The following is a 19880-nucleotide window of genomic DNA, read 5'->3' on the forward strand; positions in this document are numbered from 1 at the left end:
ATACTAATATTTCTCCAATTAATAAAAATATAAACCAATACACTGGTTCTGAAAATAATACAGAAATGAATTTTTATTTTAATTGATGATAACACTCAAGATACATATGGTTTGCAGAGTTTGTGAACATAAGGACTGACATTTGGTAAAGAGCCTTAAAGTTCAGATTGGAAAGAGTCACATGCTGTATTGCAAGCAAACAAAACAGGGTTTATTTACTCCTGAAAGAAGAGAAAATATGCTTAATAGTCTGTGGGAACCCCCAAGGTGAGCAATCGCTTACTGGATTGATGTGGCTGTGACAGTGGAAGGACAGTCTGACAGGCCATTCCATAACACAGTGGGCTGTGAATGTCTGTGGTGAAGTTCTGTTTTGTTCTGTATATTTGATTGTATACCTCATCAAGAGGAACATTTCTGATAACAACCCTCTTGTTTCTGGCAAGACTTCATTCTTAGCTCAGAGAGCTGAAGAAAACATCCCTAACAAGCTAGGTAAAGGTAAAGGTTTCCCTTGACATTAAGTCCAGTTGTGTCCGACTCTAGGGGGCGGTGCTCATCTCTGTTTCAAAGCCAAAGAGGCGGCGTTTGTCCGTAGACACTTCTGTGGTCATGTGGCCGGCATGACTAAATGGAACGCCATTACCTGCCCGCCAAAGCGGTACCTATTAATCTACTCACATTTGCATGTTTTCGAACTGCTAGGTTGGCAGGAGCTGGGACTAGCAATGGGAGCTCACCCCGTCACGCGGATTTGAACCGCCGACCTTCCGATCGGCAAGCTCAGCAGCTCAGCGGTTTAACCCGCAACGCCACCGCGTCCCTAACAAGCTAAGCGCTTGTTAAATTATGGCAGCTATTCCGAGCAATGTATGAATGTATTTCATAATCATGTTATTCTGATTTTAAAAGAAAATATTTTATAATCCCCTTTTCAATACTTTTGGGGGAAAAAAGAAACAAGAAAAGTCCTTTAAGGGGAAAAAATGAGGAAATAACTTTTATTGAATACTTTTATTGAATCACCTCCTTTGGAATAGCCTGCCCCTCTCCCATTCTCATGGCCTTACAAAGGCTAGTAAAAACCTGGCTGTTTTGGAAGGATTTTGGGGATTGACTCTGAAATTATAGGCACCATAATGGTTCTATTCTGTATGTATATTATATATTAATTTTGTTACTGTAGTCTAAGATATGCAAAATCTGGTAGAAATGTAATGACTAGAATGTGGGCTGTTGCAAGGAATATATGTGTGTCAATGGAAGTAAAAATAGCTGTGTCTGTGAGTGTGCTTTTGCCTACTTTATTATATGAAAGTGAGAGTTGGGTATGTCAGGGGAAACCTAACAGTAAATTGAATGAAGTGAGGCCCAGGTACTTCTGAAATGGGTGGTAAAACAAAATGTGATGGGTTCATGAATGAATGGATGTTGAATGAATGTGGATTAAATATAAAAGTGAGTGATCAGTATGAAGATAGGAGATAGTTTTACCGTGTAAAGAGAATGAATGAATGAGGATTGAACTGCAAAACCAGTAGATGAAAGAGAAGAGTGAATGGGTCAGGAGGAAAAAAAAGAAAGTTACATTTCAGTGGAGTTGATGAGGTTCTCAAAAAAAAAAAAGGTGCGAAGTTTAAAGAACTGGAGGCAGTGCAGAATCTTTGTTTGTGTGTGTATTGTAGAAGCATGGGTGGTTGGTAAAGGCAGAAAGGTATAATGTTATAATGTATAAAGTGTTGGTATAAACCCTCTTTGGCTATGCTTTCTTTTCTGATATCACACCTTTAAATTCTTTGCTATAGTATTACTTAAACTTTTTTCGATATTTTACTTGAAATAAATGATGGGTATGTATGTATATATGTTTAAAAAATCATATATTTGGATCTTGGATTACGTGATGCTCCTGAAGAATAGTGATATGTAGGCTAGAATTAAAAACATTAGCTGCAGTTTTTGCAGAATGACTTTGATGCTGTTTGTGCCTACTTCTGTTATTAGATAACGGGTCCATCAGGTTGTGGCAAAACTCAGTTCTGTATTATGATGAGCTTGCTGGCCACACTGCCCACCAACATGGGAGGATTGGATGGGGCAGTTATTTACATTGATACAGAATCTGCATTTACTGCTGAAAGGTAAGACTGATACAAAAAAGTATTTACAGCTTTACAAGACATGTTTCATTGCATATATAATATACATGCCGCCTGGAATTAGTTGTTAAGTGCTACAGTGTTCTTTCTGAAGGCAATCAAAGATCTAATTCAGTATTGTCTTCTCTTCCCTCTGCCCAGTTATAGGTTTTGCAAGCTCCAAGCATATCTAGAGTCCAGATTATGTAGAGTCCATTATAGTGCAACACTCCTTTGCAAAAAAGGGCCAGCTATATTTTTTGGAACTTACTACCCATGCTATTAGCATTAAAGAAAAACATTGATTCAGTGCTTTTCTAATCCTAATAATCCACTCCACTAAAGAGTGCAGTCCTGATCTGGTTGAATTTAATAGTGAATCCATTAGAAGCATCTCCAGCATTCTCATGTTTCGAATGGCCTTTTCCCGCGGATTCTGCAGTTTAAAATCACAAACCTCTATTTACCCCCTGCTCCCTGCCTAGGTATGCACCCCTCCCCGGTACCAGCAGATGGCTTGAACGGTTTCTGCCCATTGACCTTGGCAAGGGACATCTAACCCAAACAATATAATTCACACTCCAGTCTCATTCCCCCTCCCTGCTGGTGACTCGCAGTCTGCTGACACGGGTTTCTGGATTTCTTCAAAATGGAAGCGAGTTCAATCAGATGTTGTATTGACATTTGGTCGAGGAATCTGACAGAATGACTGTGTAACCCCTTATTTTCTCTTCTCCCTTTTGATGTATGATTCCTGCTTTTCTCTGCCTCTTTCTCTCTCTCTCTCTCTTTGCCTCTCTCGCTTGTTAATGAAAAATTGAAGAACTGGCAGCAGAAGTCATCAGTACACCAGGTTTTCCCAACACAAGGGAGCCTCTTGGTAGTTGCCTCTGCTTTCAGTATCGGGGTAGTTCTCTTCCTCTGTCAGTGATCTAGCAGGTCTGGTCTTCCTGAGTGATCAGTGGTCTAGCTCCTGCAGACTAGTTGATCAGGTGGATAACTGGAAAAGTGGGGGGATAGTTGTGGCTGCATGCTCTGGGTTGTTCACCTGTATTTTATTGCTATCCTTGAGAATCAGTATATGCTGCTTATTGTGAATTCCACAAAATTTGGGGTAGGGTGCATTTAAAGGCATATGTTGAAAAATATGGAAAGATTATGTATTGTTATCAATTTATGTTTACTCTAAGTGAACTCTTCTGCTTAGGTAGCTTTCTGAAGTGTTCAATAATTCTGAAAATCAATGGTTATCCTCTCTCATAACATGCTTTGGGCTCCAAACAGGCTTATTGAGATAGCACAGCATCGGTTCCCACATTATTTTGCTACCAAAGAAAAGCTGATTGCAATGCCAAACAATGTTCATGTCTATCGGGAGCTAACCTGTGATAGTGTCCTGAAAAGGTAAGCATTCTCTCTCTTGGGGCAGCACATTCTGTAAAATATTCAGTACAGGATATGGAAGCAGATGAATGTCTTGGACCTTAGTGTTATATTCTGATGTGTATACATACACGTGCACACACACGGACATATACACACAAACATACATATATATATACAGTACAGTATCTCCATATCCTTAGTGAATGACAGTCAGCTGAAACATTTTATAAAAGAACAATTTTTCTATTTTACTTTCTTGATCTATAGAAAACAGAAATATTGAGGATTTTATATGTTGGGGAAGCGCTTTCTGTAGGCATCTTTTTTTAGTGAGTATTCTAACAGTTTGTTACTTGACACTTCTTTGATGTGCAGTGCCTTTTCTCTGTAGGACTTCTTTTTACTTTTATTTTTATTTAAACTTCAAAAAAATTACAATTAACATTTCTTTTTAAAAAGAAACTATAAAATCTTAGCAGTAATGTATAATAATAGCAATATATTTATATTTAGAATAAAATATTTTTACTTATTTATGAGATTTGTAGGCTGCCCCAGTGTGTAGATAATTAATCCATTATACATATGAAAAATAAGGTGAAGAAATAAAAGAGAGAGAGTGTGTGTGTATATATATATAATAAGAATTTTATTAAGTTTCAAGCAAAGATAAAAGCTATGGAAAAACAAAGAACTACAAAAAAAACCTAGGAAGGTGTGAAAACACAAGAGAAATTTTTTTCAAAGTTACAAAGAAGTATGACTTCCGACTTTTAACAGCAAGGATATACAAAAATTTTCCATAGTCGATCCCTCACTCTATATTAAATCAAAACCCGTTATTTCTATAAATGATTCCACATAGGCACATTATAAAAATCACTAAGTACAGTTTCTCCCTCCCCTTATATTAAAAGAAAAAAAATCATATAAACCTCCTAAACAACTTCCCCCTCCCCAAAGATAACATCTATTTAATTATTCCCTTCCTACTACTATTCTATACATTTCTGTCTACTGTAATAAAAATCAAATTAAAAAGCATATAAATTGTCTGCCATTATACTTAGTAATACAACAATTTTAATGATCTTAATCTTAATAACCCAAAACCCTCCAAGTAGACATAGGTAAAGGTAAAGGTTTCCCTTGACGTAAAGTCCAGTCGTGTCCGACTCTAGGGGGCGGTGCTCATCTCCGTTTCTAAGCCTTGGAGCCGGCGTTGTCATAGACACTTCCGGGTCATGTGGCCAGCATGACGACTCGGAACGCCGTTACCTTCCCGCCGAAGCGGTACCTATTGATCTACTCACATTTGCATGTTTTCGAACTGCTTGGTGTGCAGGAGCTGGGACGAGCAACGGGAGCTCACCCCGCCATGCGGTTTCGAACCGCCGACCTTCCGATCGACAGCTCAGCGGTTTAACCCGCAGCGCCACCGCGTCCCATCCAAGTAGACATAGGTTATATTAAATTACCTAAAAACAAAACAAAAGCAAAGAAAAAATCCTGCATTAAACTACAAAACCAAGACAACAAAGTCAAAATCTAAATATCTAACTTACCTCTTTTTCTAAAGATATGCATATAAATCCCATTTAACGATAGATTTTTTTCTATGTATTTATTTATGTAACTACTAAGATAACATTACTTTCTTTAATTTTTTCCAAGTTGTGCTTCAATTTTTAAATAATGAACCTAGACCTAGGAGTTCTGAGAGTTTTATGGGCATTATGCTAGGCAGATAAACAGGATTCTGGACCAAACTTTAATATATCAGTTTTAGGAATACCTTCTCAAGGTAATAATTTTAGCTATTACAGTTGGATTTGGGTGACACTGTAACAATCATTATTGTAACAGTTAACAGAAGGAGGTATGCAGAGAATTTATAGGGACACATAATCACCCTGTGAATTTATGGTTTGTAGTCCTGGGAGCTTCATCACTGGATAAAATTATCTGAGTATGCAAGGCAGGATGGACCTTGCTCTGGACAAGAAGCAATAAGAGCAAGACGATTCACGTTGAAACAAGACATCCATGGATAACTTTTCAGAGTAAAGTGGAAAGATTTCTAGGAAAAGATTGAATGATAAGGAATTGGCCATAGAATCAAATGAGTTTCAGGCAATTCCACTCAGCTCTGGAATGACACAATAACAAAAATGCAAGCAAAAAAAGAAGTCTGACCTCAAGGGCTTCAAAAGAAAGATTACATGGGCATCAAGTACTCTAAGACTCAAGATCGCTAGAATCAAGTTGTCAGTAGTTTGGTTCTTGGGAATAACAGGAAATCTCAGAGAGATTCTTAGCTATTTCTGTTAAAATTGGCTTTTCAAAAGCCATACATTTCAGATACTGTTGGAGGAAAGTGATAAAAAGAGGAGAATATATTGGTGGTACTAATCCACTGATCATTCCTGAAATTGGAATGTTGCATGATTGGGACATAGTACTTGCTAAGGAACTGGACTGTTCAACTTAAATACCTCTTCTTGGTGGTCACTTGAAAATCTGGCTTCCATTAATGTGTAACCACAGTTCCATGGTAGGAATTCCTTTTTAAATTAGTCAATGGAAGACACACATTAGTAGTTTGGTAATTAAATCCCCTGCTAACATAAAGAATCTTCTTTCTGGCAGCCTTCAGGTTTATGCTCTTGTTCCTTCTTCTATAATAAAATTGATTCTTTAGTAAGATGCCAGAATGATACCAATAAAACTTACATTACATGTATGCAGATCCACCAGCTGGACTTTTATGTAATAACACAGGTAATATGCCATACATACACAAACAACTGCATTAGGATTTCAAAATTTACATATTAATATATAAAAGCAACAAGCATTTGCAAGTGCATATGCCAAGGAGGTACACTTTCTGATATTGGCTGCAGTTACCTGTTGGACATGCAGAAGTGGGGGTCTGTTTAACTAATGTAAAATCATCCGGTGAAACTGGAGGCCTTGGGTGCACATATATGCATGCATATACAGGTGTGGTGCTTAATTTACCAATGTGAAGAAATTGAGATCATTTCAAGGCAACGAAGTGTCTATGCACACTTAGCAAAGTTTATGTATAACGTAGTGTCTAGCGAAATCATGCTATAAAGTAAAGTCTCACTTGATTTTAGAAAATATTATACCAACATGTGCACTTTGTTTTCTGGGCAACAACTTAACATTAACTTCAGGAATGCCTTTTCAATTTCCTAGCCTAGCCTAGACCTAGGATTTTCTGAGAATCTCCCATGTAGACACTAACCAGGTTCAGCCCTGCTTCACCCTTTCAAAATCAACCAAGATCCATTTGCAATATAGAATGGCATATAGATATTTATTCCAAATTCTACAATTTATATTCAGCTTATTCTTTTTTTTCCAGAATTGAATCTTTGGAAGAAGAAATAATTTCTAAGAATGTTAAACTAATAGTAGTTGACTCTGTTGCTTCTGTAGTCAGAAAAGAATTTGATACAAAACGGCAAGGTAACCTGAAGGAACGAAGCAATTTTTTGACTAAAGAGGCCTCAATATTGAAATACTTGGCTGAAGAATTTTCAATACCAGTAAGTTTCTTTTCTCTGTTTTTCATATGTGAAGTATTTTAAAGCCTTTTGTATTTCCAGTGACAACTGGGGATACTAGAATAACTGAAAACTTACCCAGAATACTGTAATATGGATTTTTTATTTTTTTGTTTGGCAGGAAGGCTGATAGGATAGTTTTTCTCCTGTGGAAGGAAGCATAATCTCTGTTCTGGTTCTCTGATCACAACATGAACAGTTACTGCTTCGCAGATTTGGGGATATGTGGCTGCCCAAGGATATTAGCTTCTCGTGTTCCCATTCCTTAAAATTAGCCATTTCCCTTCTTTTAAGTGTTAGCTTAATAGTATGTGCTGATGAATTAAACTTTCTTGTAGAAATAGGTTGATGAATTATATTTTGAAGCATATTTGAGATTAGATTATTCCACCGTGGGGACGTTTGTAACCAGCTTTAGGATGAGCTCATTTGCTGATTTACGGATGGCAGCACTACAGGCAGTACAATGGGAGATTCTCATTGCTGACCTGGGAGGTTAGCCATCTCTTCTTTATGCATCATTAAGATACTACACCAGGTATTTTCGTGGACAGTCTTTAGTATTTTCCTCAGGGCCTGAAATTACTAGAAGTCTGAGATCCTTTGCATTTTTTGAAAGTGGACTATGGTAGGTTGGTACTATAGTGTCAAAAGAAAACCTTTACAGTCAGGATTATCTTGAAGAAAAATAAGCTTAATTTACATATTGCATGTTGCAATTTTTGATAACTCAGCTCATAACATGCATTTCATGTGTTCAGTAATTCAGGTCTTCCTGCTACTAGTTATTTATTTAATTGTTGTTTTAAAATACTGATACCCCATTAATCCTTCTGTGGTTGATTGTGGTAAGCACAAGAATAATACAATATAGTTTTTAAAAAATATATTCAGCTTATTCTTTTTTTTCCAGAATTGAATCTTTGGAAGAAGAAATAATTTCTAAGAATGTTAAACTAATTATAGTCGAACCCTAAACAAACAAAGCACAAGACAGAGATAAAACAAATGGAAACAATAGCAATAACAGGGTCTTTGAGAGCCATAGAAATACAACAGGGGGAAATTACATGATAAGAATCAATAAGGCAAGAACATAGCATCAAGTTTGGATCCATGAGAAATATTTATATCAATTTTATTTAAAAACAATATAGAACTTCTAAACAGTTCAACGTAAGACCAGTGTAAGAACAATCTGGATGACCTGTTTCTGAATGCTGTTAATGAAAAGAGGGAACTGCCAGCATTTTGGAAGACTAAACTGAGAAGTGCGTCACTGTTGCGAGGTCTTGGCAATTTCCTAATGTGTTCAAAATTATTATTTTTTCAGAGAGCTAAAGTTAGTATGTCCATCGTCCATTTTTGCTCTGAGAGTTTAGTAACTGAGTTGCACTTCCCAATTCAAGGATGGTGGACAATTTGGAGGTCTTCCTGGACTCACAGCTCCTGCTTGATGAGCAGGTGGCAGCTGTGGCCAGGAGGGCTTTTGCCCAGCTTCATCTGGTGTACCAGTTGTGTCCTTTCAGGGGCCAATTTAAATGATACCATATACCATTTTCAAGATTTCTTCATTTATGTTTATCAAGAACTCTCACTTTTGTCTCTACTGCTGTTTCCATGTTTTTAGTGTGAATGTGGGGGTGGGGGGACCCTTTCCAGGTGATGAGATGGTTCTGTCTGCAGCAGAATTGCTAAATCCAGAGGATAAACGTATGGAAGCCTCAAACCCCATCTCCCACAAGCCTCTGGATCTTCAAACCCTGCCCCTCCTGCTACTTTGGGTTAGCATCTTGATAGTGCCCACTGTTGCCACCAATTATCCAGTTTTTAATAGTAAAATGTAAAGGTATATTTGATTTCGTCCTTTTCTACAAAAGGAAGAAATACACAGACCAGAAAGCCACAATCTGGATGGAAAATGGCAAAACAAATTGGCTCCAGGTTGGCAAAGAAGTGAGAAGTCTGTATACTCTTATTTATTCAATCATATGCTGGATGCTGTGGAGAATAAATCTGCACCTTCTGCCCTGTGACACCCCTTCATGTATTGGGAGACTGCTATCATACTCCCCTTAGCCTTTTCTTTTTAGTGTAATCATACCAAGCTTCTTTAATAGCTCTTCATAGGGTTTAGCCTCCAAGACCACCATCCTGGTCACTCTTCTCAGCATTTTTTCCAGTTCCTCAGTATCTTTTTTGTATTATGGCAACCAGAACCGGATTTGATTGATCAGTCAAAAAGAGTTACTTTAGAACAGGTTATGAGCAATGGTCACTGGTACGATACATTCCCAGTCCAATGATACTGGAGATGAATCTTGGGATAGAAATTCATTTTCTAGTATAGATCAGTTGCATACTGGGTACCTGGAAAAGCTACTGTTATAGCTGTTCAGTGATGCAGTGATGCAATTCACGTAACTGTAAGTATTAACTATCTGTGGATAAGCCAGGAAGCCCTCCCCAAGAGCAATGTTTCTTGTGGTGATGATTTGTTGTGGGGAAGCACATAACATTTAGTTTTGTTGTTTTCTTGATCAACATGAATAAATTTGGAGTTGGAAGTATAACAAGCTAAACAGCTTCTACAAAAGAATTTATATGAATTTTGTGACCTCCCACATTACATCAACATAGATCAAATCCTTACGGTGTTCTGAAAGAAGTTATGTTTATTTTTAATCTGTGCCTGTTATATTAGTTATAATATAATCTAGACATCAATTAATGAATCATTTGGGTTTCATAAAAACAAATTCATTGTCCCAGTACAGTGAGTTCAAGCTGTATGATTTTTTTGAAGTACATATGGTACATATGATAAAACAGCCAGTAGATGGTGCATATTTATTATGCAACTAAATCCTGGTAATTACAAGAGGATGCTCAAGTCTTTCCCCTGTTTGGCAGGTATTGTAATTGGAATTAAAAGCTGTGGTTCTTTTTCCTAAAATGAAGCTAACACAGGGATTATCTGATTTCCCACAATGTTGGTAGCCCTCTTCATCCAAGCTGTACATTCTGTACGTCCAATCAGGTTGAGCACGTAGCAAGGTTTGATTAGTTCTTCATGCATTCATTAGGATGCAGATAGAATTTGCCTCACAATCACAATCTGCTGTTTTGGGGCCTACAATCATGAGAATCGTATTTATATTTAAATGAATTACAAGTAGAACTCTTCAGATTGTGCTGCTTAATATTGTAAGATTTGGTGAGATTTTTGTGCAGGGAGACTGTAGAAGGTAGTGGCAATTGTTGCATGCATGAAGAGGGCTCTGTTTTAAGAAACACATCATTCATGTGTGCTACCCAGAATGTTATGAAAAATAATAACTTAATATTAAAAGACACAAGTCTGTTGTGAGATAGAAATGCAAAGAAGAACTATTACCATGTAGATTCATAGATGGCACCAATGTAACTGCTGCACCCAAACACTAGGGATAACCAGTAAAGTACCTTCCAGATATTTTGGGCTAAAACACTTATGAACTGCAGCCAGTATGGCTGTTGGTCAGGGTAATAAGCCTAGTATCCTAGAAGGACCCAAGCTGCCTACTGCAGTTTTGCACGCCAAGACTGTGTTTTAAGATTTTTTGCAGATATTCCTTGGTTAACTGGGTAAATTCATGTGTATCATTTTATGCTTATCTTGAAGAAGCTGCACTGGCTAACAGTTCATTTGTGAGCACTGTCAAAATGCTGTTTTTTAACCTGTAAATCCAGAAGGTTAAAAGATCTTCTGCCACGTGAATTCAAGTGACCATTCAGTTTGACCTCAGAGGCCCTGCTTTGTGTCCTTTCACTAAAGCAAGCAAAGTGATGGTTGATCACAGGAACCGTTCAGCTGTAGCATCCTGTTAGTAGAATTCCTTTTTCAGACAAGATTATTTCAGAAATACTTTCTAGGAAAGAAAGGGGAACTTTATAAATAATTTTTTCCCTTATTTACTTTGCTGAGTCAGATTTTCTTGTGTTTTGTAACCTTAAAAAAGGCTGTGCTAGTCCAAAGCCAAAGAGACATCAAGCATTTTGTTCATTAAAGGAAGTAGTATCTAGAGGTCCATTTTAGTTCCCAAGGAAGCCAGCTTTAAGAACGAATTCCTATTTTCAAAATCTTAGGGGCATTACTGTTTCACCATCTACATAAACAACCCTCCACTAACGTTTTGAGTTTGGGAGAATGTTTATATTAATCAGCATGAAGAACTCCTTCCCTGTAATTTTAATTTCTCTGAACCTATTATCTATTCTGTGATATGGACAGAATATAATGAAGAAGTATATATGTGGCATGGTTTTGGAACAGTTATTATATTATGTGCCTTGTAATCAAATATTGTTGATCTATTTGATTAAAAACAATTGTGTCATCCTGCTTGTTTTTTTCCAAAGAGAAGCTGGCTTGCCGGGTGGCTGAAGTTTGGTCTTTGATTTGTAATAAACAGAGTGCTTAATATGGCCATATGTAAATTGCTGAAATAATTCAATTTTGAAATCTGTAGATGATCTCTTTTGGCCATGGTACTGTCAATGGAAATTAAAGCTCATTTCTTCTTGTAGTCTTTGATGTCCTATCAGACTGTTTCCCCAGTTTACATCTTTCAGATCTTGTGACAGTATTATTGAAATACTGTTTATTGTATAGGGAATTGATTATAAAACATTGGCTAATCAAACCAAAGAATGATAACTATGCAGCACTGAAGAGTATTTTTTAAAATTCATTTTGAAAGAGATGGCTAAAATTGTGTGTCTAAGAGAAGCCTTTTGCTTATTTGCCTGACTTTGTTTCCTTTGTTTCTCCTGTGCTTAAACATGAAGGACTTCTTTTGTGTGTGCCTTTGAGTCAGTGTTGACTCCTGGTGATTGCCTGGACAAATCCCTGCAGTTTTCTTGGTAAGGTTTTTTGGAAGTAGTTTACCATTGTCTGCTTCCTAGGGCTGAGAGAGAGTGGCTGGCCCAAGATCACCCAGCCGGCTTTCATGTCTAAGGTGGGACTAGAACTCACAGTCTCCTGGTTTCTAGCCTGATGCCTTAACCACTACATCACTTTGGGAAGTAATAGTTCCACTTTATTCTGCATTGGTCAGATCCTATTCAAGTTTTGTGTCCAATTCTAGGAACCACATGTTAGGAAGCACTCAAAGAAATTGGAACAAGGTCAGAGAAGGGCAGTGAGAATGATCAGGAGACTCAAAACTCAGAGATTGAAGAAGCTGGGCATGTTTAACTTCAATAAAAGACTGAGGGAAGGATATTATAACATGTTTTAAATACTTGGAATGAAATCTCAACAAATTCACAACTTCTCTATCATTCCAGATTGGAAGATATGAAATAATAGATATAAATTAAGGAAGGCAGATTGCAATTGAATGAGCTAGTGCCCCAAAGATATAATAGGCTTCTCTTTGCTGGATTTTTAAAAAATCTTTTTAGATTTTTTTTTAATCCCGCCTTTATTATTTTAAAAATAACTCAAGGTGGCGAACATACCCAATACTCCTTCCTCCTCTTATTTTCTCTACAACAACCACCCTGTGAGGTGAATTGGGCTGAGAGAGAGTGACTGGCCCAAAGTCACCCAGCTGGCTTTCATGCCTAAAGTGGGACTAGAACTCCCAGTCTCCCTGTTTCAAGCATCAGTATTTATAGTTGATAACTGCACTCAAGACCCGTTCTGTCAGTTTTGTGCATTTTAGTACTCGCTGTAAGGTTTCATACCAGGGCTCTCCATAACCTGTTCTTCAGCACTTGGCTTGACTTGGCAGGGATGAGAGGGGAAGGGGGCTCTTGGCCATAAATATGAGGAGGCTATGGTAGACCAACTGGTGGACCACAGATAGACCATACTTCAACAATAATTTGTCTAGAGTCATTGAAAGGGTGTTAAACTATTTTCAAATTTCTATAATGTTAGCCCTAAATAGGAAGAGAGAAGCTTTCTGTGATATACTGTAGATGTAAATTATTCAAAATCTGATTTTCTAATATAAATTGATGTGCTTCTTTTGAGAAAATGTTGTCTGATTAATGAACAGAGCAGACTGAATGTTTATTAATCAAAATTAAGATTACTTCCAGATAGACAGCCCATATTACAATAAATGGAATTGTGTTGTGCAGCAGTTCCCTCTTTTGCTCCTTAGCAGTTTCAAAAAAATAAAAAGGAAATAAAGATGGAAGAAGTGACAAATGTAGGAGGATTAGAAATGGAAAATGTTAGAATCTGGATCCCCCTAGAACAGAAGGAAACAATAATATGGGATACTCACACATCAATAATTTGTCTGATTTTTTTCTAGAGTTGTGTGAATAAAGTGAATTTATCTGGAATTTAAATTTTAGTTCAAGAGGTTTTCTTAATAGCAAAGTCTCTGCTGAAAATGACCAAGAATCGGTGATAAGATTGTGTATGAGGTAATCCAGTAATATTTTCCCTCTCAACTATGGCTGTCAGAAGGGTGAATTTTTCAGGGAGCAGTATTCTATTAGCTACTGGAATAGTTTCTGCCTTGGTCTGTCACTGAGAGTGACTGCCACTATGTCACGATGATGAGAAGACTACATTCTTCTGACCACTGTAAATGATACATTCTCACCACAGAATATCATGACGTATTTGCTTCATGGAGAAGTCTAGGAAGGATTGCAATTAGACTTGCACACTGCAGGGTTGCTAAAAAAAATCAACATTGTTGAAAAAATAGCCTTCCAGTTTATTTGGGAAGTTGCCAAAAATATTGAGATTTGTTTTGCCAGGACTGGATTGGAATTCTATACCAACCTGATAACTGTATATATTTCAGAGCCAAAAAAGTTAGTTGAGAGATCATACACCCATCCGTATACGCCTTTCTGACTTTGTTACACTCATTACATTTCCTTACAGGTATTCCTTTAGAGCAGTGTTTCTTAACCTCAGCAACTTTAAGACGTGTGGACTTCAATTCCCAGAAGTTGCTGAGGTTGAGAAACACTGCTTTAGAAATTATAGAAGTTGCTTTAGCTGAAATCTGCATGCTCCTTTCTCACATTGTGCGTTGCTCTTATGAATGCGTTACTGTAACAAGAAAACCAAGATGCCAACAAGTAAAGTACATCCAAAGACTTCATATGTCTTTCGTTTCTGTGTTTTGTCTATTTATTCAATTAATCCATTGCATTTGGAAACCAGTTTTTTGTGAGTTGGGAATTTCTGTCCTAAAACTGCATTTGTCCTGTTTCCTGATACAGCTGTACTTTCTGGCTGTTCATGGTTCACTGAATTGCAAGCCCAGTCAGTGGTGCTTTATGCCTTGTTTTGCCCTTTTTGAATATGCAGCATTTCATCAGTAAAGGATTGGAAACTTTATCTTCTGACAAGATAAGTGAAAACTAGTTAGTTTTTTCTCAGAACAAACCACTGTTCTGAGAGGCCATGTTTTTATATCCATTGGTTTTTAAAAATATAAAAGCTGATCAGTTGGAATCGTTAATTCAGTGTTGTAGTGTATCTATTTATTTCCCTCTTAAAGGCTGCCCAACTTTTTGTAATCTCTTATTCCAATCACCTGCTGGTATATGCTTTATGGCCTGGTCTTTTTGGTTATCTTGTTCAACAGAGATCCCACGTTCTCTAGTACTCCTTTCTGAAAATTGTAAAATAAGTAATCTACTGTAATGCAAAACAGATTTTTCTTACATGACATTCTGTGGCCTATGGGGTATATCTGTTAACTGAATAGGTATGAGAACAAAAAAGTAAAGCCGCTTCTAATGGTTTTTCTTGAAGTGCTATTCCTTTTACATACTCATCCATAACTTTCACGTGTTAATGGTTTCAAACAATTAGGGTTGCTGATATGGTAAGAATTGCTATATTCCTCTGCTCTGCCTGCAATTGTCATGTTCACTGTTTCAGTGTACAGTATACATCGTAACGTTTCACATGCCATGGTGCTGACGCGCGTTGCTGTTTGGGAGGGAGCTGCTGTGAAACCTTGTGCCAAGCTCTGTATCTGTGTTCATTACAATGGAATGTGTTTGGGTTATGTGCTCTGCTCAAGGACTTTTCCCGCAGACCATCAGAAACCGTTAGGAGCACCAGGATTGTGAACTTGGGAAGATTCTACAGGGGGAGGGATCTCATTTACACCGAGGGTTTTTAGTTTGCATTTGGCGCGCTTTTATCATTCTCAGCTTTCTCTGTGATCCTGCACACTATTATTTAATAAATCAGATATCTTTGCATTCCTGCTCGTGAGTCTGATAGTGTTTTAGAATAGGCAACCATTACAGCAATGCTCGCTGTTCTCTTAGCTCTTATTGTTAATTTATTTCTTGGTTCTTCTCAAAGTGATTTTTAGCCATGCTTCTTTAGTAATGTGACATAATACTTTCTCTGAATTTTTGATGAATATTAAGAGATGTGTTCTATGTGTTCTAATATTTATTTTTCATTAGATTTATATCCTGCCTCTCATTCTGGAACTCAAGGTGGCATGTGTAGCATTCCCTCTTCCTGTTTTTCCACACAATCCTGTAGATAATTTGGGCTCAGAGAAACTGATCACCTGTGAACCTCCACAACTAAGGTTGGACTAGAACCTGGGTCTCCCTTCTCGTAGTCCAACACCCATGCCAGTGATAGACTTTTTAACTCTTCCCCTATGTATTTGTTTAGTTAACATGATTTCATCAGTCATGTTTTAAGAATATATTAAGGCTTAGCTTGGGATGCCAAGGAGCATTCATCTAGGGTACTGTTTTCCAATATATTGTTTTGTGAACCTGTCGAATAAGGTATATTTGTAGTCTGTCTTCTCTGGTGTGTTTTTGTTGCTGTGATTGCTTTTTTTTTAAAATCATCTTAGAAACTGACCGGAGTTGCTTGGCAAGTGGACAGCCTTAGAAGTCAAAGAAATAAATGTCAATAAGTAAAAAAGTGGTTAAAGCTCCAGGCTAGAAACCAGGAGACTGAGAGTTCTAGTCCTGCCTTAGGCATGAAAGCTGGCTGGGCGACTTTGGGCCAGTCATTCTCTCTCAGCCCAACCCACCTCACGGGGTTGTTGTTGTGGGGAAAATAGGAGGAAGAAGGAGTATTAGGTAGGTTTGCTGCCTTAAGTTATTTATAAAAAGTAATAAAGGCAGGATAAAACATCTTTTAAAAAAAGTTTTCTGAGGGGAAAATAATTCTAAAGATAAAATATGGATGATAACACAGCAGAAGAACCAGTTATCTATATGAATTCCTAAAGCACTTCAATGTATGTTGCTACTCTAGGAGGAAGGGTGTCTTGAAAAATCTTGGGATGATCCTTTTTTAATCCATTTATAGATTGTTCTGTAGTGGTGTTTTTTTCCATGTAACTTATACAGGATAATATTCGTAAGTTTCCCATTTGGTTGACCTGACTGCATGGAAAGTCACTTCATTTGCATTGAATCTCCCTTTTGTAAACCACTGCAAATCTGAAGATGCTCATGATGAAATTTTGTTCTTACAAACAACAGATATGTTATGATCTCTCTATAATAGTGTTATCATTTGGAAACATTTGTGGCAGATTCCACATGGGCCTGTCTTACTTGAATTGGTGTCTAAGTCTCTATTGGCTAGCACAATGGTTTCCAGTCTGTAGTTTGGAGATCACTGGTAGTCTACAAGAGTATTGCAGATGATTCTTCATGAGGGTGCCAGAGTAAAACTAAAAGATATTTCAGGTAGGAACACCAAAATCTTTTGAGGTTGGTACTATTTTTGTCTAGTCTCTAACCATCCCTTTTTTGTGAGAGGAGGCTCCTAATACCAACACCAGCCCTCCCATAACTTCCTTCAGTCCAATCTAGCACTGGCTTTTTCAGTTCAGCCACTCACCATCTTTAGTTCTGTACTTTCTCCTCCCAATAAAGCAATCAGATTTCTCAGATTTTGAGTGGACTCTAAAGCCAGTTCTAATTCACTTCTCAGTTCTTGCCTCCAGCTCTACAGTATCTAATCGCCCCACTTACTCCCTTTGCTGGATGTGTTCCTGGAGGATGTGGATGTGTTCCTGCCAGCAGTAATCACATATGCCAGGCTCTGTGAATTTCTTTGAGCAGCTTTAACGTTTAGCAATTTCTGTAAGGTAAATTGCTGACAGTGGTGGCAATAATAGTTTTCTGCCTAGCTAAAGAGTCCACATTGCCCCCACTGGTGAGGTCAGCAGATTCCTTTCCTTCTTTAATGCCAATCCTTCTTTGCTTTGCACTGGCAGTGATGCAGGAGGTTGTTGCTTTCAACTGATTTCTTTATCCCACCCACCCATTCCTCCACCACCTGCCTTGCCCTTCTCCTTCAGTCTCATACAATGTTTTTTTCTTTTGAATCTTCATCTGTGTGACTCTCCTCAGAAACTCTTACAATTTCTGTGATGTATGCCCCAACTCTACACTTCTTGTTTCTAATGTTATCCTTCAATTGATTTCCTTTCCTTGTTTCTTCCTCCTCCTCCTCCTTTCTCCACACATTCTTTCATGTATCTGCACTGCCTTCACCTTCCCTGCATGTAATTGTTCATTCATCTTCCTTCCACAAAAAATCCTGGCCTGTGTCTCAACCCAAATCTTCCTCAGTCTACCTGACTCCGTTATTCACCACCCCAGACCATGAAGACCAATAGTATTCCAGAGTCAACTGCAAAATTGGTGCATGTGGGTGTGTGTGTGTGGCAGCAGCAGTCCCTCTTCATGCCACTACTTTCACTAAAACAAGGGAAGGGGAAGAAAATCTTGATTGTTGTTTTTGAATGAAGTATATCCACCCCACATCCAAGGTTGCCAATTTGATCAGATTGCGGCGGGTGGGCGGGTGGGAGAATGGAGTTTTGAATCTTTCTTGAAATGTTTTGTTGCTTAAAATTTCTCTTCCCTCAATACCACTCCTGGGAAATAAAAATACAAGTATCTTGTGGAGCAAACAAGAGCTAAGAGGAATTTTCAGCATGAAAGCAATTATGAAGAGAGATTTAAAAGGACCCCATTCTGCAACAAAGATAAATAGGCAGTTCTCTACAGCTGCATTTTGTGCTTAAAAAAAACCCTCAGGTAATCCAGTCTAATGAACTGTGTAATTTGTAGTTTCTTCAAGTCTTAAGAAATAAATCTTTTGGAGGGAACCTCTTTGTAAAAGTAATAGTTAAGTAGTTGCATATAAAAAAGGTGAAGGTTTCCCTTGACATTAAGTCCAGTCATGTTGGACTCTAGGGGGCGGTGCTCATCTCCGTTTCAAAGCCGAAGAGCCGGCGTTTGTCCGTAGACACTTCCATGGTCATGTGGCCGGCATGACTAAATGGAACACCATTACCTGCCCCCCGAAGCGGTACCTATTAATCTACTCACATTTGCATGTTTTTGAACTGCTAGGTTGACTGGAACTGCTGTACTTAATGACGGTGGTTCTGTGTTGGACAGAATTGTCTGCAAGGCAGCTTGAAATCTTGAACACTGATCAATATTCCGAGTTATGCTTCCTAAATAACATTTCCATAGAGGCTTCTGCAGCCTTTGGTAAGTGGAAAGTAAAAGTTTCTAGGATACTTGTGAAGTATCATTCTGTTCCAAATGAAATAATTAAAAGAAAGGAACTAGCACACTCTGTTCCTGATTTTCTGCCTTGGATGTTATTTTGCTTAATTAACAAAATGAGCTTTGAATCAACATGCTGTCTTTGTAGGTTGTTCAACTATTTGTTTGTAAGACTAGAAAAGGGAATTCATCCCTTCCCTTTCTACTTCTTTTTGAAACCAACGATATATCATGATAAAGACTTTTCCTTTTCTTGCACATTTAGCAGCTGGAGTATTGCCTTTCAGATTCTTGTCTGGCTTTCCTTTTTAATTCTGCAATTTTCAGACTTTGGCTTGGTTTTATAGTGTTTGTTTATTTGACTGATTTTTGCTCCTGGTTTATTAATTAGCTTGACTATTTAAATACCATCTGTCATTTAATCTCCATTCTGGGAGAAGTTTTGCATACTGAATACTGAATATGCAAAACTAGGCGTTAAAAGCACAAGAACAGGGCCAGAAACAAACTTAATAATCCTGTGGTATTAGGAAGATAAAGAATGAGGTTTTTTTTCCACCTGAGGTGACAGTCCTATAATTATGAAAACAAGGTATTTTGCAATATGATTTCATCATTCCTGAGGATTTACATTGACTTCATGAGACATTTGAATACTTGAGAGAACTTCAAAGCTGTAGAGTACTAATGCCAATTTATTTATTTGTTGTAATAATACAGTCAGTCATCTGTCTGTCTGTCTGTCTACCTATCTCCTTATTCCCAGGAGTTTAACATAAGACTGTGGGGATTGAGTTGTAAAGGTGAGAAGAGGTAGGTATGAGCAATATATGCACTTGCGTATAGTTAGAACAAAGATTAAGCAGGTGAACTAATGGCACTGTGAAAAACTGTTATGTGGAGGGATTTGAAAGAGGATGAATGCATAGCACCATGTGTATGTTTAAGAATGGAGCTTTTTGCCAGGATATTGATAGATAGGTAGCAGCATTTTTAAAGAGAAAAATAGAGTTGGAGGAGAATTACAAGTTTTAAAGCTTCTTCCTAATATGCAAATTGAGGGGGGGTGTTTGTTCAAGGTTTTTCACTTGCTCATATTCATGGCATTAAATAATTGTTTACAAATTTGACCCAGAACTATCTTTCAGGGTGTTATTTTTGCAGTTTTCAGATGACTGAAATTCTGTATAATGTTAATGCA

At 37.6% G+C, this 19880-nt stretch overlaps 1 protein-coding gene across 1 annotated transcript in view; it reads left to right on the forward strand.

Moving 5' to 3' along the window:
- Window positions 1-19880, forward strand: part of RAD51B (RAD51 paralog B) — a 395049-nt gene that overhangs the window by 13446 nt on the left and 361723 nt on the right. Inside the window, exons 5-7 of the mRNA XM_063289801.1 lie at window positions 2005-2141; window positions 3423-3542; window positions 6922-7105. Of these exons, the coding sequence (XP_063145871.1) occupies window positions 2005-2141; window positions 3423-3542; window positions 6922-7105 (441 nt within the window). The remainder of the gene's footprint in view (window positions 1-2004; window positions 2142-3422; window positions 3543-6921; window positions 7106-19880) is intronic.

Source organism: Candoia aspera, chromosome 1 (genome assembly GCF_035149785.1).
Source record: "Candoia aspera isolate rCanAsp1 chromosome 1, rCanAsp1.hap2, whole genome shotgun sequence".
NCBI lineage: Eukaryota > Metazoa > Chordata > Lepidosauria > Squamata > Boidae > Candoia > Candoia aspera.